We start from the raw sequence: 25,740 nt of genomic DNA, 5'->3' as shown, positions 1-25,740 counted from the left end.
GCAATGACTGTCTGCAGTTTGTCCCGCTCATGATCCAGTCTTACTTGTTGTTTATATTTGGATGCATGTACCCAAATGTTCTCTTGCATAAACACAGTGTGTAAATAAAGCGTTACGGAGTGGTTATGTAGTTGTAAGGGTATGTTGAGATGCCTACACAATTTCAGTGCAGCCACAACAACTGACTGTATGGGGGAGGGTGAGGGCCACTGTCATCAGTAACCATCATACATGAAATGGTTTTCTAAGGTTAAGCTGAAAGAGCGTGCCTGTCATTCCATATTTTTTGGTGACACCAGGAAATCTGCAGTTGTTTGCTCCCCCAAAACCCTGTCTGCAGCTGCGGGAGAACCGTGGTGGTAGTGGCTAAGCTGAAGTGTGTCTTCATTGCTCCCTGAGGTGAATGTGTCAATCTTAGTCCTTTGGCTCCTTCCCTAAAGACAGCTGGTGTGTTAAAGACTTAGTGCTTGGCAAGAATTGCAGTTAACTCTGTATTGCACATCCTGTTTCTTACCTGTGTGACACTTTAGTCCTTCCTTTCTCTGGGGATGGATGCTGTGTGATTCTGATGGCTCACCACTCTAGAACATTCGAAGTTGTCCTCTGACATCTTTCTTAGAGCCTCAAATCTCTGTTAAGGCCAGTAATCATCAGAGAGCTTTTGGAACTGGAATTTCTTTCCCTTTATCATCCATAATAAAAGACTAGTGCAGAAAATCCATTTAACTTCACTGCTTCACTATCTAATACATCCTTTAATCACCTGGGATTCCAAGGAGCCTGCAGTTGCACTTGTGGACTTCTTTCTTCTGAGACTTAGATTAGTCCCAAATGATTTTGTTTCTGTTCTTATGATTCTTTTCTCTTTGTATTTCTAGTGCACATGTATTTCAGATCACTGCTGATTTATCTCCTGAACGGGGGAGCGTTTCACACTTCTGAAATGAAAGCACTCTACAAACTCTTATCCTCTTAAATCTTGTTTGGGGATGTGTACTAACTCTGCTGCTGTCCTGACTTCCCTTTCCCCTCAGTGTGACGTTGTAATGTATAGCAGTAAGACTTACCCTGTGGTTGGGGTGTAATCATCTCATGAACTTCAACATTGCTCAAGTTTCTCTTCTGTAGGCACTGTGGTGCAAGTCCTCTGTTCTTCTTCAGGCTGGATTTCAGCCTAGTTCCCATTCATTACTCAGTCTAAATATGGGCTGTTGGACTTCCAAGAAACAACAGTCTGCAGGGTTTGACCTTAATGACTCTTGAAAGCTCCACAGGCTTCTGTGGTGGTTGATTTATTCATGCTGCAAAACTCTCTTCTGAGTACTAACACCGTTCAGAGCAGTTTTAGAAGGCAGCGGGGATGCTTTCATTGCTCACTTTGTGAGCACATTGCTCACTGGAATAGGGTTTTCTTACGAATAATAGTTCTGTCAGGTGGGATATTTGAAGGAATTTTATTTCCAAGAGCCTACTTTTTGAGTAACTTAAACCAGTTTAACCTGTTCTCCTGACAGAGTTGGGACCCTTCTTACCTTGTAGCTCACCATCGACCCTAAACCATGAGATTCATCTGCTGAACTGTGAGGCTCTCACCCTGCACTTAGTTGTGGTTTTGGTTAGAAATTATCATACACAACCCAGAAGAGCAATGTAAGGAATGTGTTATGGTATGATTTCTTATTATGGAAATCCAATAAACTTCAGAGCAAGACTTCATCTCAATCGCTCCTGACAAGCTCCTTTGCCAGTGTTTTATTTATGTAGTTAACAGATGCTGTAGCCCTCAGCATGATTGATTGTTAATTATACCAGATAGAAATGAAGATCATTGGAGGGCACAATGCAACTTATATATCAGCTCAGTGAAATGATTATTCACTAATGGGCCAGGTGGCTTTTGGGCTGTTCGGATTTGATGCCACATTTGTCACTCTAACCCTTAGGAGTTCATCTCCCACCTGATGAGTGCTGGCTGTCACACAGAGAGTATGGAGGAATGTATGTTAGTTCCTGAAAGTCTTTCACCATGATACTTTAAGGTAGTGAAGGTCTTTTCTGTTACAGGACCATAGAAACAGGTACCTGAATTGGGCTGACTGCCTAGAACTAGCTGGGGTTTGTGCTTCAGATATTCACAAAGGTTATTTGATGAAATAGTCCTTAAACTATTAGCCATGTAAGACAAAACCATGCATATTGAGTACATCTTTATTTTACCAGTTTTATTATTGACCCATAATCCATAAAGCCATTTTTATCAGTGAGGTGGTAGGTGATGGGAACCCTTCAATATTCCTATAGCTACCCACTTCCTCCCATCTTGTGATCTGCAGAACCACATCGCTTCGAGGCAGAACTCCTCCTTACAAGTGAAAAGGGAAATGGAAATGCTAATTTGAGGTATCCCAAACCTTGTTTTGGGTCACTGTGGACAACCCGATTGCATTCTGAGCATCAGCATGCTTGATGTGAGAGTTCCCTAATTAATAGTAGTAATGCACTTTGCTCTTTTAGTGCTTTTGGGCTTTGAGCGTGAACAGGCATCACTTTGTAATGCTCAGAATACCAGCAAAAAGCCCCTCAAAACACTGTATTTACAAGATACCTGTGCAGATCCTCAGTGAGAAAAACATGCAGGAGAGCCAGGATGTAATCAGCCACTTGTGGGGTTGTTTTTGTCTATTCCAAGCTAAGTGAAACTTGGAAATTGAGGGGAAAACCTCAGGATTCATTCCTGTTCCAAGTCAGCCTGTTTAACTGCCTGATTTTGCACAGCGCAAGTATCTGACACAGTGGCTTGTTTTCTTCTGTAGAAGGAAGAAAAGATTGGGCAAGTATTTGTAAGAAATGGCCAATTGTGGTTCCAGTATATTTTATTTGGGGGCAAGTTTCTTCTGAATTGATTTGAAGATGCCTCCCTGTGATGAGGACCTGTTACAAGGATCGGAGCTGCCAAGCCCTGCCGATTAGAGCTATCAGAAGAAAAGCTTGATAATACAATGGTGATATGGTGAATACTGGCCATAAACTGAGCTGCCACTGCTGCAAGTACTGTGGAGTAAGAGCAGGGTAAATCTTAGTGTAGTTTCTGCCCTTCCCCTCCTCCCATTTCCTTGCCTCTGTGCTCCAGAGCTCTGATTTAGCATCAGATCTGGTTTAAGATCCTTTTTATACCCCATACTAATAGAAAGCCAGAACCTCATGACCTCTTTTATCCTGCGCTGCTCTTGACCTATGCCTGCTGTTCAGAGTTTCTGCAGGTCTTTTCTCAGAGTATCCAGGTCAAGAAGGAGTTAAATTACTGCTTTGGTCTCAGCTTTATAAAAGCTCCAGGATAATAATTCCTTCTCAGTGTTCTGCCTTTCCCATTGTTCTGGCTCAGCAGTAAGCGTGAGCATCGGTTCTATAAAACAGCAGACCCTGGGAATGTCAGGGTGCAAACTCGGTGTGTGTGAGAGTGGGTCTCAGAGGTTGGGGTTGGTTTTGATGGGGAGATCAGAGCCAGCAACTCCGTTTATCCTCATGTGGTAAGAAACTACCATCAGTCCACCTTGCATACTGCTGCATGGAGTAGACAAAACAATCATATGCTAATACTGTATAAATCTCTCTTTAGTAATAGCATTGTTCTGACTTCTCATAACACACTCTTACATGGGAACATGTCATTATAGTGACAAACATAATGTATCCAGTGTAAGGAAATTCTATTCCAAGTAAGATGTCACCCAGACAAATTAGTCCCTGTTTTAACTTGCCTTTAGACCAGATTTTCTTGTTCATTAACTACAGACAAGGTTGAAAGCATCAAAAATGATTTAAATATATGTTAGCATTTCTTATTATTACTGGTTTTCCTTTTGGATGAGTCTTAATTAACAGTTACTCTCGTGGTTCAAACGAGGTAGCGCAGCACTTCAGGGGCCATCGCTCCCTGCCTGGGCATGCAGGAAGACGAAGCCACCTCGAGTGCCTAAGACAGCTTTGCCACTTTGAATTTTCATTCATCCTCATCCTTGCTTTTGGGGGAAAAAACTTCAGTGCTTCATTTGCAAGATGAGTCAGGAAATCTGTCTGGAGAAGCTGTTGGGACAGGCAGATAAAAAGGGCCAGGAATGACAGCCAGGGTTCCTTGGAATGTGTTTGGGAATATGTAAAATACTCATTTTTTTCACATAACGCTTTCACAAATCTCTAATAACAGGTTTGCGTTGAAAGGGACCTTACAGCTCCTCCAGCTCCAACCCCCTGCCATGGGCAGGGACCCCTTCCACTGGAGCAGCGTGCTCCAAGCCCCTGTGTTCAACCTGGCCTTGAGCACTGCCAGGGATGGGGCAGCCACAGCTTCTCTGGGCACCCTGTGCCAGCGCCTCAGCACCCTCACAGGGAAGAGCTTCTGCCTAAGAGCTCATCTCAGTCTCCCCTCTGGCAGGTTAAAGCCATTCCCCTTGGCCTGTCCCTACAGGCCCTTGTCCCAAGCCCCTCTCCAGCTTTCCTGCAGCTCCTTTAGGCACTGGAGCTGCTCTCAGGTCTCCCCTTCAGGAGCCTTCTCTCCTCCAGGCTGACCCAGCCCAGCTCTCTCAGCCTTTTGAAAGCTTTGTTTTAAAATGCTGGTACAAGTTCTGCAGGTATTTGGGAAGTTCTTGTCCTGGATGCTTGTGGAGCACCAGCCATGCCTGTTGCCCTGGCCCACAAGAGCACATGGCACAGCTGGCACATCTGGCTCCCTCTACTGCTCTGTGCTTGGCACCTGGGTTTGAGCTGTTTGGCAGAGCCTGGCAGTACCAGGGTGTGCAGAGTGGCTGTAACACAAGCATCTGGCGTCTTAATCACCATCATTAGCATCTTAGAGCACTCTGTAGCAATTAGACTTATTTAGAAGCTTAAAACAGATTAGAATTGGGGGGAAAGAGATGGAACTTCCTTTTGGGGGTATTCTGGAGTTGCATGGGGGTGGGGTGTTGTTTGGGGGTGTTTTGCTTTTATTTTGGGGTTGTTTTGCAAAGCATTGGCACTGATTTATACGTTTTCAAGCTTCCAGATGCCACAAATCAGATGCAAACCACCAGAACCAGTAGTTACTTTCTCTTGAAGCAGCTTCCTGACTTCTGTCACCTTCTTTTAGATTCAGATTCCTTTGCAGGCCAAGCTGTGTCAACTGGTTATAAATGACAACTTCCCAGTTAACTGTGAGAGCAAAACAAGCTTTGTGGGCACAGTCTCCTTGTTGGACAGTTCAGGTTCTGGACCGGTTCGAGGTGTCCTTGGGTACCAGAGGGAGCTCAGCAAAGTAGTTCTGCTGTCTGAGAACGGTGTATCTAGGTCTGATCCACATTGTCTGGCGTTGAGGCAGATGGGGAGGAGGCTGTACTTGAACTAGGGATTGGGAAGGAAGTTCCTGGGTCTGACAGGTATTTGGGGCTAGTTGTTGGGTATCAGACCTGGTTGATAAAAATCAGATCTTGCCATTTTGGAGGATGAGCGCTTTAAAGAAAGCTACATTTGTAAATAGATTTTACTGATTCACCCTTCTTTGCAATGAAGCATATTCCGTTTGATAGTAGGGCAGGATGTCCAAGCTATAAAGAGCATCTGCATCGGACTGAAATGTGGCAACTTTGCTACTGAAAGATGTGGCCTGAATTCCATTTTGTATTAAATTAGGTTCTTGGATTACAGTAATTACACCAAAAGGCCTCGCTACTCAAGCCACATGGCAGTAATCCTTGTTCTGCTTGTCATTTTCCTTGTCTTTTTCCTTCTCTCTTCCCTCATTTTCTATGCTCTTAAGCATGCTGCAGTTTTACAGAGAGCTACTGGGTATCTTGGCCAGTGTCAAGACAGTGAGGGAAGTAAGTCCCTCATAAATAAGTACCTTGTTCTTGAGCCTGCAGAGTCTTAAAGAACTGGTGCTTCAGTAGAGATGCTATTTGAATATTGACAGCGCAGCACCAAGCAAACACCATCTTCTTCCAATCTACTGAAATCCCTTGCTTGGCAGCAGTGAAAATCTTCTTTTGGCTCCTCTGTATTGAGTCTTGAGATGCTCTTGTGATATTGGTAATATTTACTGCATGTTGGACAGGGCTTGGAGCAAGCTGCTCTAGGGGAAGGTGTTCCCTGCCCATGGCAGGGGGTTGGAACTGGATGAGCTTTAAGGTCCCTTCCAACCCAAAGCAGTCTGGGATTCTGTATTGGGCAGGTCAGGTTTTATATCCCTGTTCCCTGACAAGTGATGTGATTTCTGAGCAGTGATGGTTCAGTGGAAGAGCCTGGGGAACTGCTGAATTCCAGTGCTGGACATGCCTGCATCCGCACAAAATGTGTTCCATCTCAATAATCCCTTCTGCTTTTATTGGCTTTTCTGGGTTACATTTCAGAGGAGCTCAGCATTACTTTCTCACTCTATAGCAGCAATGTTTTTCCTTAGAGAAAGAGACTCTGGAATCTAACAGCATTCTTAATGGCCTGCAATTATTTAATATTGTAGCATGAATGCAGCCTAACTCAGATGGGCTTTTCAACAGAGATCATAATGACTGTAATTGCAAAAGGATGCCTTGCTGAAGCAGGAGCTGCCAGATGCAATGCCATTCCCATCTTAAAAGGTCACGGTAAAAGGGACATTTAAATTAAGTTATAAATTACAATTGAAGAACAATATTTTGATGAGCAAGACCAGAGATGTCAGAGCTGCAAGATGTAATTCATGGGTTCATTACAGAGCAGAGGTGCCTGACAGCTGAGCCATGCCAAGAGGAGGATTTATTTGCAGCATCACACAGAGAATGGCAGCTCTGCTGAGGAGCTGTAGTAGGAACTTGAAACCTTGTGGTGATGTGCAGACCTTATGGCAATGAGGCTTGCCTGTGATCCTTTAATGGCTGTTGTAATAGAAAGGAGGGGTTTGGACACGGGCACGTGCAGAATTTCTTCTTTAATCTGCCCAGTGATGCAGAAGGTGCTGGATTTTCTCTCTCGAAGCACGTTTGTGTCACTCCTTTTTGCTGCAGTGGGGTACATACATAATGCCACGGTGCTTCAACACTTGGATGGCAGAGTTACAGCTGAAATTGGTGATTCTCTAGGTGGCAGGATGGTAATGTACTGTTTATAGGAATACCTTGAGGAATCTGACCAGAAGTTAATGAAACCATAGGCAGTCATCATCAACTATTATTTATATGGTTGAGTAGCTTGCCAGTGAAGTCCTTTTATATATATTACATGACCAAAAGTAATAAGCAGAGAATGAGCCAGATTGAAACACGTAAATTTACCTCTGGCCCTTATAAGAAAACATTTTGCCTTTTTGCTGCATTATTTTCCTCCTGGCACTGAAAAAAGCTTCTCCATATTCAAGTTTTACTTCTCTTGCTTGCTAAAAGTAACATTTTCTCTGAAGACTCTAAAGCTGCCTGTATCGGGTCCCTTGTTTTCACATCTGCATCTTCTGTTATAGGACTCTTCTCTTACACTATGGCTGTTGTGGTTGTTATTAATGCCATTATTTGGTCCAAAGTTGATGGTTTTATTTTGTGTTGCTGGTCTGGGCAGTTCTGATGGCCTGGAAACCCTTCTGGTTTTCCCTAACCAGACCCTTCTTTCCGGGCATGTCTGATTTATGTTTTCTTGCAGATTGAACTGCTTGGGCAATAGGGCTGCCAGGGAAAAAAACACGTGTTGTCCTTGAGGCAAAAGAAAGATGCCCTCCAAATTGCAAAGAGGCTTTGGCATTGCAGCATGTTTTGAGAGGGAGGAAAGAGGGAAAAGGAACAGAAGCACTATTCTCTTCAACACTGTCAGATTTCCTAAGTGAAAAACCCTTCTAGGTAGTGGCATGCACAGAAAGAAAGCATTTGTAAGGTGAGCTGGCAAAACAAACAGTTCTTTTTTCGTTCAGATGGATCTGGTCCCAGTGCTGGAGAGCAAACAAGGAGGAGAAATTAATGTGTACCCAGTAGAAAGGACAACATCATATTTTCATGCCTTTTTAAGTAGGTACTGCATACCAGAGGAGCCTTGAAAAGGCAAGTTAAAAACCATTTGAGGCTGTTGAGGTGTGTTAGCGCTGGTGCTGTGCGCCCGGCTTTTGACTCTTAGCACTTGAGCGTGGCTGATGTAAGATGGGCTGAGATCTTGTTTCCTTTGCATGGAGGTGCAGTCATGGGAGCTAGCACTGTTGGAGTCACCAGGCAGATGGACAAGCCGTTGTTCTGTTGGACACAGGACTCTATGGAGGCAGGTTTGAAAGCCATGGTGTCTGTAAGAGATCTCAGGAGGTGCATCTCCTTGATGGAGAGCCATGTGAGGTGCTATTGATGGCTCCGATGTGCTTGTGCATCTCTTGGCAGTGGCTTGCAGAGATCAGATAGATGAAGAATGTAGGTGAGCAGGAGGTTGGTTTTGGGAAGGTGAGGCATTGTTTCCTATGGCTACCCTGCATTAGTACATACAGTTCTGAATTACTGCACAGACTATCTTAACTTCCCTGTAGGTGCCATATAAAAAGCTGAAAGTGAATAGAAAATCACTCTGGCAGAGTTTGCTTTCTTGTTCCCATGATATTAGCCAAGCACTTGTTTTAGAGCAGTAACACCCTGTAAGCTATTGCTATTTTAGTTGTTGGTAAGGAACAAAAACTGTTCGGGCTGCCGGTGAAGGGAACATTACTGTTTGTTCTCCAAACACACTGCAGGTAATGATCAGAGGGCTTTGCCCAGTAGTGACCTTTGATTTTTAGATGTACTTCACTTACTTTAGAAGTCTTTCAAGTGTAAGAAACATTCTGGATGCCCCAGCAACTTGGGGGAGGTGGGAGAGCACCTTCAGTAGTTCCAGATCTGTTCCTACTGATGATAGATTTGAGGCAGTTTGTAACGGAACACAGAATGTACTAATTTCTCCCCTCATACAGCTGGTAACGTGCTCATCCCTGTCTGTAGAGGTGTGCAGTGTGACTGTGGGCTGTGCACTTCTCTTACAGCTAACCCGGTCCTCTGCATTTCTGCAATGCTCATTGCAGTGTTGTCTGGGACTGCTGAAGCCCAGGTCTAGCAGCATGGACGCTTCTAGAGATGAGGATGCAGACAGCTCAGGCAGGGAAGGAAAAACAGGAGATAATCCATGTACAGAATCATGTTTTGGGTGTCCCTGTTGTGAAGAGACTTTGGAGAGTGTTCAGTTCTGTGATGGTAATCTGTAGCTTTGAAGCTTTGGTTTGCTTAGCACGTTGTGGAGAAAAACTGCCTCTTGTCGTGTGGGGAAGCTTGAATGCAAATTGTTCTCCCTTTTGGGTACAGGAAGATAATTCAGGTTTTGCCATCCCTGCAATATTTCTTGTTCTTGGAGCTCATTTCCAGAAGACATAGGGCAGGTTCCTCACTGGTGCTTCAGGCCTTCAAATCCCACTGTACTTTGAAGATAGGACAGGCTATAAATCTGCAGCGTGCTAAGTGTTTGCTATCAAGAGTTAAGAGCCGGAGATTCTCCTGGGTTCATCGTTGAATGCATTTTTCAGTGTAGTTGTTTCTCTGCCTCACCCTGATTTAAATGTCTACGGCCTGCTTCAGACAGCTTTTAATCATATAGATACCCAGTTTATGGGGGGAAATAAGGGACACCATGGGCTGTGACAGTGAGGTCAACTTACAGACATCCCTACTTGCTTTTATGTACTCCTGCAGCGATCTGTAGAGGTTTTGCTTCTCTTCTGTACTTCCTTTCCAACAGCGTGGTGATCTCTGCAAGAGAGTTTTCTGGATGGGTAAACACGATATCCCGTGATTTGCAATCTTGTATGTGAGGTTTTCCAGTTGTTTCTGCTAATCTGAACAAAATCCGGTGCTTAAAATTCAAATCCTTTGGAAAACTCTTTTGTTGGAGCTTTTTAAACTTTTCCTTGGAATTTCTGATGTAAAAAAACCATTAAAGTGAACCAAAAAATCTTCAGTGCTTTATGGGCTCAAACGTTATCTGGGAGAGAAAGGAAGGGGAAAAGCACACTTGGTTTAATGCTGTTTTTTCTACTAATGAAATCCCAATTACCCTTCAGTTGGTTTAAATTTCACTTCATATATCAACAATAAAAATCATTAGGCATAGACATCTCCTGTGGCCCCTTTTAGTGGCTTTTCTCCAATATCAGATCCCTGCTAATCCCGTTGAATGATCTATTTGTCTTCTTTATTTTTTAGCTACATGAAAGTAACTATGATGCTGGAAAAGCCCTGCAGCGCTTGGTGAAGAAACCTGTGCCAAAACTGATTGAGAAGTGTTGGACTGAAGATGAAGTGGTAGGGAAATGAATTATTCCCTTGAGCCTTATAGTTCATGTTGCTTCTCTTGCTGTTTTCTTTCTCTTAGTTTCCTTTCTGTCAAGACATTGTCTTTATGGGCAAATAATTTGTTGCACAGGATGATCTTCATGCACGATTCTGAGTTAGTGGGGTCTTGATTGATCTTCATAACTATTAGACGGAGGAGAATACCTTTCCAATAGTAGAATAAGAGAAGAAGATGAAGTGACTGTTCTTGAGTGGATGCCATGAGGTAAATGAATAGCTGCAAAACTCTGGACCCTAAACTTCACTTTGATTTTCACCTCCAGGAAAGCTGTTAATGTTCATTAATTGGAGCAGGACAAGATGGAAAAGGCATACAAAGTCTTGTCCCTGTTTTTTTCCTGCTGGTATTGAGGATTTCAGTGTCAGCTCAAGCTGCCTGGTGTAAGGTTGGCTATCAGTGCTTCTCCTAAACAGAGCTTGAGATTAAGTCCCTTCTTCCCCTCCTGTGGAATCTTAGAAAGTGTTTACTGGCATAGTTCTTGATGGATGAACCTTTGACGAAGAGCAGACCAAAACCAGATTATCTGAAGGCTGGGATTTAGCCATCCACATTTACTTTAAAGTATGTAGGAATTGTCAGGCTCCAAAACTGTACTGAAGGGGTATATCCATCTTGTGCAGCTCCCAGAGTAACGTATGGACACAATGAATTTGGGGCATGCAGTAAACGTGCAGTGTGTTATTGTGGCCTCACAGTTACAGACCTGGAATTGCTGAGGCTCACACAATTTAACATCCCAGTACACTGCAAGTCTCATCAATTTACTCATAGTCATAGTGCTGTTTCTTCCCCATGGCTGCTGGTAGTTTGTCGTTCTAGGTTTGGGGTTGTGCAGGCAGAGAAGGAACATCTAAACGTGTCATTCTCCCCTTCAGACAGAGGTTGAGGCTTTTGGGGTGCATGGCTTTGGATTGAAACGTTACTGTTCTTAGCCTACTAAATGATGCTGTTCTGCACTATGATCAGTGGGAAAGGATAGTTTTGACCCAAGAAAGGCACCTCTTCAGCAAAGCTGTAGCTGACAGAGAGGGCTTGCTGCAGGGAAAGCCCTTCACACTCATGTACCACATGTATTTATTTATGGGTACGCTTCCAGATGTGGAGGAGATGGTATCTGTGTGAGAACCCATCAAGCAGGGGTGCTCCTTGTGGTTCGTTCTACAACTTAATTGCTGCCTTTGTGAGGTTTCTGCTGGCTTCGTTTTTATCCATCTGATACAATGCAGCCGTGCTTATGAACCAGCTTTCTGTGGGGCTCTGAGCTGCAATAAATCATGGGAAGTTGGGAGCAAATTACACATTCTTCATTTGCTGAGGCCTTGTAAACAAACACGCTCTTAAATAGCGCATTCATCACGAGAGGCATTTTCTGGCAGCGGCTGGAATCCGAAGGCTGCTGCGTTACAACCCTTTGTTTGTCAGCCCTTGCAGCTCAAGCCAGCACACATTTGCCTGTTCAAAGTGAACCCGGGGCGTTTTCAGTACCCAGGAGAAGCGCTGAACCAGTTGATTTGGGTTACAGCTGAGAACTGGGTTCTGGTTTAATGCTGCTCTTAATTAAAGCTTCACAGAAGGGATCCCTGTGCAAGGTAACGTGGGGTGACAGGAGTTGACCAGGCACCGCTTGGTTTGGGAATGGGAAAACGTTCTATTTCCTAGCTCAATAGTTAGGCTGCAGCGTGTACTGAAGTAGGGAATCAGCTGGCTGGGAGTTAGTTATGATGAAATAGTTATCACAGACCACCTGAGTTGTTTATGGCTTTTATATTTCACTGTGGAAAAGCTCCTTCTCTTATATACTGTATTGGAATAAGTGGGATAAACATCCATCTTGTCATGTACACTTAACAGGTATATAACTGGAAAGAAGTCTGCTACGGTGCAAGACAGCATTGCTCAGCGAAAAGTGACGAGTTTGGGTTTCCTGTTTGTTTCTTTTCCCCCTTTGAATGAATGCATTTTTTAGCTAGTTATTTGGTGATGTATTTCAAGTAGTAATCAGTGGGTTTTTGCTCTTGTAATCCTCTACTGCAGTTGACATTGATGCTGTAAACCAGAACTGATCCGTAGTGGGTAAAACTTCCATGGGCTCTCAGCACTTGTTAATTATTCAGACAGTGGCTGCAGAGACTTTGTTTTAAGCTCTAGAAGTCTTTTAGGGAGTTCTTCCAATGAGTTCTGTGTGCCTGCTCTCCCCTTATGCACACCTTCTGCAAAAGCTAGATTAGGGCTAGGCCAGCTCACATAAACCTGTATTAAAGTTGGCTTATGCCGAAATCCATCAAAGAACCCCTGAGGTGACGGCGAGTGAGCAGGGATCATGTGCTAGCACGGGCAGCAAAGCAGAGAGAAGTCTAAAGCCCATAACACAGTTTCCTGATCGGTTTTACAGTTATCTTGTCATAAAAGGGACTTTTGTTCCGGGAGCAGGCGGTAGGAAGAAGCACTTGGAGTGCTCCACCCTGTTGGGAAGTTTGTATTGTGTTAACTTCTGTTTTCTCTGCGCACATCCTTTCCCACCTTCAGGGTTAAATTGCACAGTCCCACGTGCAGTTTTCCTGTGTAGATTCTTCCCCCTTTCCTTGTTTCCTTTTCCATCAGCTGCACCATGCTGTGAACGCCATGTGAGGGCTTTTTGACATGAATTTGTCCGTGTTAAATGATAAAGAATAGAGCCACACAAACGGAAAAAGCCAAGTTTAGCGAGAAGTAAACCACTGCTCCAGAAGTGCAAAGTGAGCACAGAGTAACGATCATCGACTCTATAAATCACTGTCAGTCTCAGCTCATTTTATCATATTTGTTCTTGTTCTGTTCTATCCAAGTTTCCAGAAACATCTGGCAGCCCTCCAGCCTCAGCAGAGCCAGAGATCAAACCGTGCTCTTATTTATAGCCAGCTAAGCTCCACCTGCACAGCTTCAGAGCAGGGCTGGCCCTGGCACTGGGTGAAACCCCCTCCGGATTGAAGCAGCTGCACTGCACTGCTGAGGCTTGTAAGGGAGGGTTCCTTATTGTTGGCTCTGAAACTGAGGAGGACTCTCTGTGTGATACATAAAGCTGTATAGGAACTCCATAAGCATTTTCCAGGGAACACTGATGTGTCAAACCAAAAGTATGGCCCAAATGATTAAATTTTGGTGAGAGCTTTAAGCGTGTGTCTTCTCTCCATCTCATAGTGGCAAGTGATGAGCAGGAAGATGCTCAGTAGTGGCTGGTAGTCCAAGAGACTGGCTTCTAAGGCAAGTGGAAGACCTAGGTTCAAACTACGGCCCTGTTTGTGCTGGCCTAGAAAATACCTGCTTCCTTAATTTTTACAGCTTGGATAAAGAAGCAGGTACCACTCCAGGTACAAAGCTTGGTCATTCAAACTCCTGAACTGAGAAATGGCTCTGTGCTGTGTGGCCTGTTGAAATAACGCAGATCATGGCTTTTGTTGTCTCAGTTGTTCCATTCCTGCCTTTCTATAACCCTATGACCATGTTCTGCCTGCTGCCATGCCTCTAGGACACCCAAAGTCCCCTGTTAAGTTGATTTTCTGCCAGATTCTTAAGATGAGCCTCAGAAAAGGTCTGCTGCAGGGAAGATGTGCAGCTGGGCAGAGAGCAGAGGGGAAGGAGCATTGCAGCAATGACAGGTAACTGGGCAAGGTGGCAGAGCATCCCAAGTAGAAGCGTAGTCATGTTAATGGAGGGAAAGAACTGACCTGGTACCAAGTAACCCTTAAAACTTGATACTTCCCCAAGTCAAAACATCTCTAACTCGGTTGGCATTTTGAGTGAGTCCATTTCCACTGTGCTGGGTGATCCATGGAGTTGATTTTGTTGTGCACATGCTGGCAACACTGTGCCCAGCCCAGGTCTCTGTAGGATTTGTGATACAACACTATGAATAGCTCAAATTCACTGAAAACCTACTGATTTATGAAGCTTTTAACACTTTCTGTGGACTATCTGTTGCCCATAGATAAAGCCTCTCTTGTTAACTAAACCAGCTTCGCCTGTGACCAAACAGTCAAGCAAGAGCTGCTTTGCAGCGATCAAACTGATTAAAATCACGGATAGAAGCGATGCTGTTTTGACTCCTGCTGATGTGGTTACAGAGGTTTAGATCAACTTAAACAGAGGATAAAATCTGCCCGTGATTGAATTAAACGGAGGGCTCTGTGAATATGGAGACAGAGGTTTGTTGTCTCCCTCGTGTTTTGAAACCTGTGGCTATTTTTAAGCCTTTCTTATTCCAGTATGTAAATTCAGAAGCATACTGTGACCACCAGGCTTCCACACTGCCTAACAGAAGGGGCTGAAGTAACTTCTCTACTGATGCCTGTACACGCAGCTCGAGCAGCAGCTGCTTCCTGTTTATAAAGGCTCATGCTCCACCTGACAGCATCAATTTCCAGTGAAGGGGGGGTTGGATTCACTTGTAATGCTCATGATTTTATTTCTGTGGACAAATTTGTTGAGCCATTGTATATAATGCTGTATTTAAGCACTTTATAGGCATGCACCCTATAAACTGATACCTAGCAGCAGTTATCTGGTGGAATCCTGTTAGTGTTGGGCTAGAAGGCAGCGCAGTTCTGAGTAGATGCATTATTTGAGCAACCTGCTCTAGTTGAAGGGGTCCCTGCCCATGGCAGGGGCTTGGAACTGGATGAGGTTTAAGGTTCCTTCCAACACAAACCGATCTGTGATCCCGTGAAGCCGTGCAGCACATCCCCTGTGTTGATACAGCTGGTGGCAGTGCCCTCTTACAAGTGTCCTACCACTGAATGCCCCACCTGACATGGGTCGTGACACTGCTGAGCAAGGCTCGTGTAGCTGGGGAAGGGGAGCTGACTTAGCCATGGGGCATGTGTTCTATAGGGTATCTTCTGCTAAAATGGGATTGCAGAGTAGCCACTTCCCTCCTTTCATTTTCTTCAGCCATCTTCTCTAGTCTCAAGAGCTAGTGGCACCCAGCTTCTCTAACACTGTTACCCATCACTGCGCGCCGGTAGGTTGTAGCACAAGCAAGATGTAGTTACCATCTGTCTGTCTTGCAACTCACTGAGAGAAAGATGTTTCACTCAAACTCAACAAGGGATTTCCAGAGTGAAAGGTGAGCGAGAGCTACTCTGCATCTCATGGTCACCTCTGAATTTGTCTCCATCTTTGACAAGAGTACAGGCGTTTTTGATGCAAGCCATCAGAACTCCCTACTAAGCCTGGGACGGTGCTAGTCAGTTGTTCTCCAGTTGGAAACGTTTCAAAACTGACATTCAAATTGCATTCTGAAACATGCAGGCTTGGAGTTTGTCTATGGGGAACAGGCACAACAAACCTGAGTGCCTGGATTTAAACTGGTGATACGCTGCTTTGCTTTCCACAGATTCCAAATCTGGAACTGTGGTCATTACCTTCTTGCAGTTGGGGTTAAATTGAACACCCCTATTTCCTGGCGTGGTTTCAGTGGAAATATTTCCCAGGGAAAATTGTCCTTGCAGAATTTCCACCCATTCTGGGGACAAAATCTTCTCTGCAAAATGACTTTTTATCCTTTCAGTGATGTTCAGTACAGTTCTGACCTTCTATTTGTTCCAGGTCCAGAAATGAGCTTATTGTGCACACTTCTATTTCAGATAAAAACCCTATCATTTACACAGGATGCAATGTTCATCTGAAGTTTTGTGAACTTGGAAATGACTTTCAATCCTGGTACACCTTGTGGATTAGAAACGTTGAAGGAAATAAACTCATTTGGAGTGTTCTTCACAGAACAGTCCTGATTTAATCTCACGGTTTTATTTCCTTAGTCAGAATATGGGGGGTTTTCTGTCTTTTTTTGTATCGAAAGTACTAACAAAATCAATTCAGCTTCCAGAAGAGAAATATAAATCAGAACTAAAAGAGCCTCTAGTTTATTAGGTTTTTAATTAAACATGATGAACACATTTTAAATAACACAAAGGCCTCGGGCTGAGCTGCATCTAATCGAAACAGATTAAGTCACCCGTCCACACTTGGGTAGTTATTAATTCTGTTTACTTATGCATGCTAGCTACAGGCAGAGTTCGCTGCTGCTGCGTTGCAGTTTATTGCACAGGGATGCTGTTGCTGCATGGACCTGTGCTCCTAATTACCATTCAGATGTGGATTATGAGGAACACTGGCGAGGCTGATGGAACAACCTTGGAAATTCAGGGCTGCGGCTTCTAAAGATAAGGAGAATCTGGGTGAAACAATAGTTTTGCATTATTCCTTGGGATGCTTTCTCCTTTTTCCTCTATGCTTGGTCCCATCTTTTCAGAGATGCTGAATTCCCCATAGGAAATTAAGTGTTCCTTAGGAAGGAGGGTGTTTTACTTGTGCAGAACCACCGATGACACACCATGATGTCCTTGAAAATACATTTTATCATGAAATACGCTGCCCTTTAAATACTTGACATTGCTCTTGATGTAGAGCAGCTGAGGTAACCTACATTCAACCAACCTCCTAAATATTGAGCAGGGATACTTAATCCTGGCTGGTGATAAGCCCTAATTTGCCATGTACATGGATTTACAAGTTCATAAACACCTGGCTTTGGCTTAAAGCTCATTTCTCATACAATCCAAGTGGAGGTCCTTCTGCCAAAAATGACAGGATATGGCAAACTCGTTCCCTAACGTGTCTGTGAGTGTTTGTAATCCAGTGTAGCTGGTCAAGCAATTACTTATGCAAAACACATGTACTGATTTGCTTGGCTTCTTTGCCTGGAATCATCTTTAAATGCCTCTCATCTGCCCTTCTTGGAGTATCTGCTCCTGAAATGATTGTTTTCACTGCTCACCCCTTTGAAGCCAGGCTTTTCTGATATGCTGGAAGACAGAGCTGCTTACTGGGGCACAAATACCATGAATTTTATTTGCTGTTTATGTGGCAGCTATAGAAAATGTAATTCATAGCAAAACTGAAACGGAGCCGCTGGAATAGTCGGGGCGGGGGGGGAATCATCAAGGGATGTTTGAAAAGGAGATGGCATTGCAGGGCTACATGTGAGTAATGGAGTGGGCTTAGGAGGTTAAGGTCTGAGTTACTGCTTAGTTTTAATTCCTCGCCCACAAAATATCAACGTTAAGGTTCAGACTCAATGAACATCTTCTGGACTTCAGCAATCGGTAACTGCTGACCATGGAACCAAACCCAAATTGCTGTGGTTTAGCAGGATCTTGAAGAATGAATAAATGTGATTTCAGTTTGAGAGAGTGGGAACATACATTGGGAACGTACAGTCTTCTCTGTAGCTTATCTAAGGACTTGGATGTAAAAGAACCCTCAGTCCTCACAGTAACTGATGAAGGGTGAGACTATTCTGCTTGGGAGAGAACAGTTGTTATTTAAAAGTTGCATAGAATTACAGTTCCTTAGTAGCTGACAGGTTTACTAGATTATAAGGTGCAGTACAGCTGGCAAGTCTAAGGTGGGATATGGCTACAAAAGGGGAATTTAGTTTAAACACAGGTTTCCAGACAAAAGATGATAATCTCTTTGGTTGTGATTAACGTGCATCACTCTTTGAGCCAAGCCCTTGTTTAGAGGGATCAATATCCCGCATTCAGCACTCAGTTTATTGCCGAGTCCTTTTGGAAATAAGGCAGTGAATTAAAAATCAATTGTACGTGCAGGAAAGTTTGTGTAGGGCGATCAATTTCCCGTTTTTAGTTTGCCAAAAGATTCCCTTGTTCAACCAGCTGTGAGAAGGAATGAATTGTAAAAGCCTCCAGCAAATGAGAGCCCAAATGGGGTGGGGGGAGTAGATTTCCAGAAGAAAATGATTTGGGTATTTCATGTTCAGCAAAGGATAAAGCCATAAATCCCATCAGTGACCTTGGCTTCAAACTGGGTGATTTCACTGCTTTCACTAATCTTGATCTTTCCCCAGCTGCCGGAGAAGTTAGTCTTCTCTTAACAATATCATTTCTGTTTGCTTTGTTGAGCTGCCATATGGTTCTTGATTCATCGCCTTTTCTGCCTTCATGTGGCTTATTTTTATCTATTAAGCACTCACCATATTGCTGATCCCCCCCAAATAATACAACAAATATTTACACTGGCCACTTGCCACAGCTTAGAAGGCTATTTCTGTGCGTGGGGCCGGAAGCTCAACTCTAAACTCCCAAGTTTAACTCCAGTATAACCTGAATAAATGATGGCTGCTTTCAGAGGCTGGTGTTTGGTTTTGTTTTCTAGAGCAAGATTTGCAGGAGAGGCACAGAAGCACCGGCACAGAGTTCACTGTTGCCAAGGGGAAGGAAGCTGCTGCTTGAAAGATTAATAAATACGACAGCAGTTGATTGTCGAAACCACGTTTTTCATCTCATTTTCAAGGGCATCTTAAAAATGGAGATCACTTACACTTCCCAGCGTTCTCGATCATCTTCCTGTGTTCATTTAAAAACGAGAACAAGGCGCTGGGGGACTTGAGAGATTGCATTCCTTCTCCCATAGGGCAGAGTGGTTATTTTATAAATGAAGAAGGCCAAAAAAGCTATCCGCTGTAGTTCCTTAGCAACAGAGCTGGAGTCAGTTTTAATGTTGGTGTATATCTTACCAGTTCTATGTATAGAAGCATGAGCTGTGCAGCTCAGTGGTATCACATCTGAAACAAAGACTCTTCACCCTGGCCTTGTGCAGGGGAAGAAAACAACCCAAGTGTGCTGATGCTCGCCTGGCTTTCCTCCTTCTCCCCATCAGATGATATTCCGGTCAGTGACACAGTTACTGCCTTCAATGCTCTGACCTTTATTCAGATCTTATCTGCTAAGAGATCCGGAATCTGGTTTAAATATAGCAACACCCTGTGTCCTGTTCTCCTCCAAAAGGAAACTGAGTCATGGCATTAAAACAGTTGGAGCATCTGGAGAGCGCAGGGATCACCTGCATAGCATACATAGCAAACAGAACTGAGTGATTGTAAGTGTTCATTCTCCACATCAGGGTAAAACTCCTTTGCCCTGTATCTGTCTGCTGGGGTAGGATGCTGTGTGCCTTGATTTTCAAAGGACGGTATGTATCAGAGCGTTTTTGCTCTGTTTATGCTCTGTTTCTTTGTACATAACTTAATTTCCAAAGTCTGAATTCAATTTCTTTAAGATAATCCATATTTGTTACTAATGATTGACTTTTAAAAGACTGATAGTCTTAATATGTTTCACAGTTTGCTTCCCATTCTGAAAGCAGATGTAATAAATGGCCTTAGATAGCCTTCAGGCTCGTGCTCCTTGGTGTAGGTTATCCCGACACTCCAGCATCTGGGATTGTGTGAGTTTATTTATGCTTTTGAGAGCCATTTTATGATTTAAATATAAATGATGGTTAGCTGCCTGTTTTCAGAAGTGCTATAAAAAGCATGGCTTAGAGTCACAGAATGGTTTGGGTTGGAAGGGACCTTAAAGATCATCTAGTTCCAACCCCCTGCCATGGGCAGAGACTTATATTTAGGTTCCCCTTTTCTAATAGTGAGGGAGTGGTGACTGATGTGTTGGCTGGAATTCACAGCAGCATCAGAGCTCTTGGTTTGATTTCACATTAGTTCAATAGTCCTGGCATTTCAGTAGCTTGGTTGAGTTTGTTTTGCAGGTGTTAGGAAATATAAATCCTCCTTAATACCTTCAAGTGCTATTATAATATAGTAATAAATAATGGTGAAGTGCTTTGACATTTTTCCATGTGAAGTGTATGATAGAAATCTCCAGCATCTTTCCAAGTAATTTTGGCTTAGTCTAAATTGATGTAGGTAGAAGTGTTTCATTTTGGAATGCTTTCATTGGAGTTACACTCTAAGAAATACATAGAGCCCAGGAATGGATTACTTGATAGGGCAAATCGCTATTTTCACTACTTCTCCTATGGAAACAGGCTGAAAGAGCTGGGCTGGTTCAGCCTGGAGAAGAGAAGGCTCCTTAAGGGGAGACCTTAGAGCAGCTCCAGTGCTTGAAGGGGTTCCGGAAACCTGGAGAGGAATGATCTTCAAGGTCCCTAACAAGGTTGCTTTAAAGCCACAGCCTTGAACTTCATCCTGTTTGAGCACAGATGCTGTCAGGTCAGCTTAGTAAGGGGAATGAATCCTAAGGCTAAGCTGTGGCTGGAGTAGGTGTAGGTCAAGCAGGCTCAGGATGAGCAGAGCTGGGTACAGGTAAGAGTATTTTAGACAGGAAACAGCGTGGAGCACAGTCCATGCTTCATGCTTGGTAGGATAAACACAGCTCTCTGTTCCGGTGCCTGGCAGCGCTCGGTAACCGATGCTTGTTGCCAGAGCAACACTTCCTCGTGTAAGTGATGCTCTGCAGAGAGGTGGCAGAGAGGCTGTGTTGCTTCCTTGGCCAAGCTAGAAAGATGGAAGAAAACAAACGTGCTTGCCAGTGTCAAAGGGTAACTAATTTTAAATGACTATTTAGCTTCCTAGATCTCTTCCTGGCATCTCCAAGCAACGAAAGCTAAAGTGGGGATTGGAGAGGGGAGAGGAAAGATGAGGTTTGCCACCTTGGCTTGTGGCACATGAGAGGACCAAAACGTCTTGGGAAGTATGATGAAGGTTATAGCTGAAATGCAGCGCTTTTGCTTGAAGTTTTGATTGGGAATGTTGGGAAAGGCTCTTTTTCAACAGGCATTTCTTTTCCAGGCCTTTTGAGTGGCATCAGCTCCTCTGTGCTTCTGCCTGAGAACTCATCTGAGAATCAGTTCACATGGCCCAGTGGCCACTGCAGCAGAGAATGACACAGTTCTCACTTAAACTTGGATTCCTGTCACGATAGGGATGCTCTGCGTGCTGTAGTGCTCAGGACTTACCTTCCTTGCCCGAGCGTCAGCAGGATGAATGCCAAAGCACACCTCATTCGCAAGCTCTGTGTGCATGATCAATTTTATTTTCCTAATCTTCCCTATCAACAGCACTAGTCTGGGGGGGGGGGGGTATCTTTGAAATGACATAAAAATGCATTTTAATGAAGCAAATGATGTAGCTTTGCCTCCTCCTGTGTATGAGCTGGGCGGCCGGATTCAATTAGGCTGAAAAATGATCATTTGTTCTATTACAGGCTGTAACAGAGCGAGTGAACAAACTGTGATCCATCACCAGTTGCTCAGCTTTGTTACTGCAATCACTTGCCATCCTGTCAGTGCCTCCGAATCCTCTCTGGGAGCCATTATTTAATTGAAGTTTGTGGAGGTGTCACTTGTTTGATAATCGGCTGCCGCTGTAGTAGGCGCACAGTGACTAAATATTAATCATTTTCTGCATCCATTCAAGGTTCCTAATTAGTTACAAGGGTAACAGTGCCAGGAAAGCTCATGATTGCACTGCCAGAAAGAGAACTTGACAGCAAAGAAGGGCTTGATCCAGGGAGATGCTCAGGACCTGCTGAGGAAGGCTTCACTTTGGAGCCTGGCTTAGGGAGCAAATGTGAGGGATTCAGAAGAGAAGAGAGCTGAGATTTGAGCGTGGAAACGCCACCCTAGAAGAAAGCTCTTTACTGCAGCTCATAGTAGCTGAGTAGCTTCCACTACTGTTTACGTGGGCAACACAGATGAACGCCAACACAGCAGCGCCCGGACAGCTTGTAAAGAGTGTGTGTGCTTCTGCAGAGGCTCTCTTCAGCTAGCATGTGGTTAGGTTTTCCTTCCTCCTTGTGTTAAGTGTTGTGTAAAAGATCTGTTGCGTTGCTCAGCGCTCGTGAGGGTGCATTTCAAAGCTGCTACTTTCGTGCTGCTTGTCCAGTGCTGCCTTGTGGTTTTGAGTATGTTGTGGTAAAGACTCCAAATGCACGTAGCTTCTGGGTTTGTGGTTTTGCTTCAGTGTTTACTGGCCTCTTGATACCTTACTCATTCCCTTATCCACTTGTGCACGATCCAGCATGGTTTTACTTATTCTTTTGTTCCTTTTCTTCCTTTCATTCTTCCCCCCACCCCTTAGTATCTGCTCAGATTTATACAGCTTTTAGGCTACGTGGGGAGACTGAGCAGGCAGCGGCTTATGCATTTAGAGGAGCTAATAAATAAGCATCACAGCATATTACCCTCCACTGCACTGGAATAACGTCAAACACTCAAATCAAACATTCCATTAGTTTCAAATAGGGGAAGGCAAACGAGGGCACCTCTGTTTTATTAAGGTGCATATTTCATTTACCCGTTATGGAAGATACTGTCCAGTTCTGCGTGTCTGGGGACGCAATTCCATAGGCTCAGCACCACTCCCCCCTTGCCTCCCTCCCTATAAATACCCACCTTTCATGTTTCCTTTGCCAGTGTTCACTTTGTTACAGGTGCATTTTTAGTCCTTCATTTCAAATCTCTTTTCTTCCCTGTGTCGCTTCTTCACATTTGGCACCACTTCCCCCCCTCTTCCCCAAATGATTTTATTTACACACAAGAAAAGGGAAGTTAGGAATTGTCTGATTTATTCTAAAACCACTTTTATACGTTACTGCCAAGATCACCACGAGCCAGCATCTTCCTCGGTGATTGGGTGGCCACGCTGCAGAAGTGCATCACATACGTGCTTCTGACCCAAACAAAGGGATAACTGAGCAGTGAGGGTTGTGGGGTGTGCTCATGATGCGGGTGCAGGGAACTGAAACCTTGTGCAGTGGGGCTTATTAGTTAATAGTAATAGCACTAATGTAATTATTAAGTCTCAAGCTTAGCTGACTGGTTATTTACTTTGTTATCAACAGTCTTCTTGTTGATTTTGGGTGCTTGGGTGCTGCCTGTACCCACACTGTTGGCAGAACCTGAAGGATTAGAATTAGGACAGCATTCGTGCTGTTTATTACATTCTGATTCTTTTAAATATAAGGGTATGATGGCAATCTTTAAGTAGCAATCAGTAAAAAGCCCTGGAAAAGGTTAGGCCTTTTCACTGCCTTGCTGAAAGAGGATGTACTCTGTGATTTCAGAATGCTGCCACTCTTCCTAGGAAACCCCTGTGTGTCTGGATCAGGCTGAACACAGCTGAACTAAAGGATTCATTCAGTCGCTTGAATGTCGAATTGGGGTGTTCTCTATAAAGGTATCAAAGGATGTGTGCAGTGACTGTTAGGAAATTATTCTCCCCCTTAACCGGGCCCTTATCTTCTAAGTGTCCCAGGTTGGGTTTACTTGTCCTTGGCCTTAGCCTTCAGAGCTCATAACAGTCACAGATGCAACGTACGCTGCCGCAGCCCACATCTGCACAGGGGTTTTAGGGTGTCCCTGGCCGTGGTGGGGGTCGGAACAGGGTGAGCTTTAAGGTCTCTTCCAACCCAAACAATTTATGAAACACAGATTAAAAACAATCTTAAATCACAAGGCTTTGAAGGCTCAACTTTCCAAAGAGCTGGATTGTGAACATGCTCAGTTTGCTCTTGAGCATTCAAGGTTTGCTGGTCCTGCACCATCCCAGGTGAGAATGGGAATGACTGAATCTCCAGTTCACTGTGAGTGAGTATTAGCTTCCTGAAACCCATCAGAACACCCTGTTTTCCTTGCAAACAACTTGGCAGGATGAAGAGCTCCTGTCACAGGAGGATGTTTGCTTTCTGCTTGGTACAGGAAAGGCCTCGCTGAGGATATGGCTCTCAGCTTGGACTTTGATGTTATCATCACTAGTGTTTCTTGTATCCAGATCTGTGCCCTCAGGTATCTCTTCACTACATTGCAGCCAGCAGCAGACTTATGCTGGAGGAAGTCAGGAGGTTTGCAGAGGTTTTCTTATGTCATTTTAGTAAGGTCACAACTGGAATTGTGGTGTGTGTTGGAAGGGACCTTAAAGCTCCTCCGGTTCCAACCCCTGCCACGGGCAGGGACGCCTTACACTAGAGCAGCTTGCTCCAAGCCCCATCCAGCCTGGCCTTGAACACTGCCAGGGATGGGACATTTGTATCTTAGTGTTTGAACTCAAACCTGGGCATTGCTACTGGGAACAGCAATTATTATTCACTAGGCTAAGTCACCTACAGAAACACTTGCCTCTCCGGATGGATAATTTCCTTGGGGATTCTTGCTGCCATTTTGTCTCATTAGGCTTGGATTTGTTCATTGCTCCGAAGTACAGGAGCTCTTGAAGTGGTTTTATTGTATTTGTTTCCTTTGGTCATTTGCATAAAGTGACTGTCTGAAGGCAGAAAGAGGCTCCAGAATAATTGACAATAATGCCTGAAATCCTAGGGGAACGGTAGCTCTGCAACAGGGGCACTTCCACTAGAAATACTGTGCTTGAGCCTTGACAGGAGCAGACTGTGTTCAAGTGAGTGCTGCTTTTTTATCCTTAGTGTTACAAATTGACTGAAAGGACAGAAAATTGTCACAGTGAAAGAGAACAACTTCAGCCTTGCGTAACAGTTGTTCAACTTGAGTAAATGGACACGTCTGCAGACCTCTGTCTGATCTGTGTAACAAGAAGAACATCTTCTGGGGGAAAAAGGCAAGAGAAATGGAAATGTTCTGATGCTTAAAGCAGGAGCTCAACTGGAAGCTTATTTTGTGTTATTCCTCATGTCAGTTATTAGCCTTGTGGTCCCATCTTGCTGCAGTGCAGCGCCCGGGTTGGGGGATGCTGTGGGTCTGTGCTCACCCACCCATGTTATTGCCTCGAATGGGCAGTTTAGTATTGATGATTTAATGGAGATCTGCTTTGTGTTAGCAGGCACAGAGGTTACCCACAGTATAGCTAAGTCCAGGAACAGTCCTGTTGTTAAGGAAAACAGGATGAAGAGAATGAAATTCCAATATATGTGATGTTATTCCATGATATTATTCCATGATAGCTTGTTTCTGCCCAGAAAAGGTGAGGAAACGTTTCAAGGAACATCTTCAGCCCTCTGGAAGATGCTGTATCTTCTCATATTGCTGTTATCCCAGGGAATATTCCTAGCTTGAAGAATGCATTGGCATTGCAGCTGTTTGTACAGGTATTTGAGAGGCAGAGCATGGGAGGAAAAGAGAGGGTTGTATCCCAGGCTGATGCATGAGAACCATTCCTTTGGAGGAGTGCTGGTATGGTGGGGCATTGCTGATAGTCCACAAGTTTGGTTCGTATTTCATATGCTGCTGATGGATTTTCAGCTCTGCTTTTGCCTGATACTTTACCTGGTTTCATCCTGTTCGGAAAAGCCAACAGCAATTAAAACCATGCAGCATTTCTTTAGAAAAATCGATTTAGGAATGAAAATCAAACAGCCTTTTTCCAGCTTCAAGTTTGCAGCTTAAACGCTGTTTTTCTACTTCCTTACATTAAAGGGAGACACTTTGAGATGTCCTATGGGAACGGAGGTATGTCCTTGAAATGGAACATGGTGTCCAACTGCTGCTTTTTCCTTGCTCTTTAGTTTTGATGGATAAGAAAGCTTTTTGTGTATTAGCATTTTAACAGCGGTTTAACAATGAGAAATG

The 25,740-nt window shown here is 44.0% G+C and overlaps 1 protein-coding gene and 1 long non-coding RNA gene across 10 annotated transcripts in view; both read left to right on the top strand.

Moving 5' to 3' along the window:
* The window catches only part of RERE (arginine-glutamic acid dipeptide repeats), a 222,245-nt gene that overhangs the window by 139,233 nt on the left and 57,272 nt on the right, over positions 1 to 25,740 (top strand). For all 9 annotated transcript variants that reach the window (XM_062604094.1, XM_062604088.1, XM_062604103.1 and 6 more), the window contains one exon: positions 10,197 to 10,295. In XM_062604094.1, the coding sequence (XP_062460078.1) occupies positions 10,197 to 10,295 (99 nt within the window). The remainder of the gene's footprint in view (positions 1 to 10,196; positions 10,296 to 25,740) is intronic.
* Positions 297 to 967, top strand: LOC134156055 (uncharacterized). The gene is made up of 2 exons (XR_009961813.1): positions 297 to 399; positions 879 to 967. It is a non-coding gene; the product is annotated as an uncharacterized LOC134156055 (long non-coding RNA).

The sequence above is a fragment of the Pezoporus occidentalis genome, unplaced genomic scaffold, assembly GCF_034315485.1.
Source record: "Pezoporus occidentalis ecotype Australia unplaced genomic scaffold, CSIRO_AGI_Poc_V1 ctg119, whole genome shotgun sequence".
NCBI lineage: Eukaryota > Metazoa > Chordata > Aves > Psittaciformes > Psittacidae > Pezoporus > Pezoporus occidentalis.
This window is presented reverse-complemented; position numbering and strand designations above follow the sequence as displayed.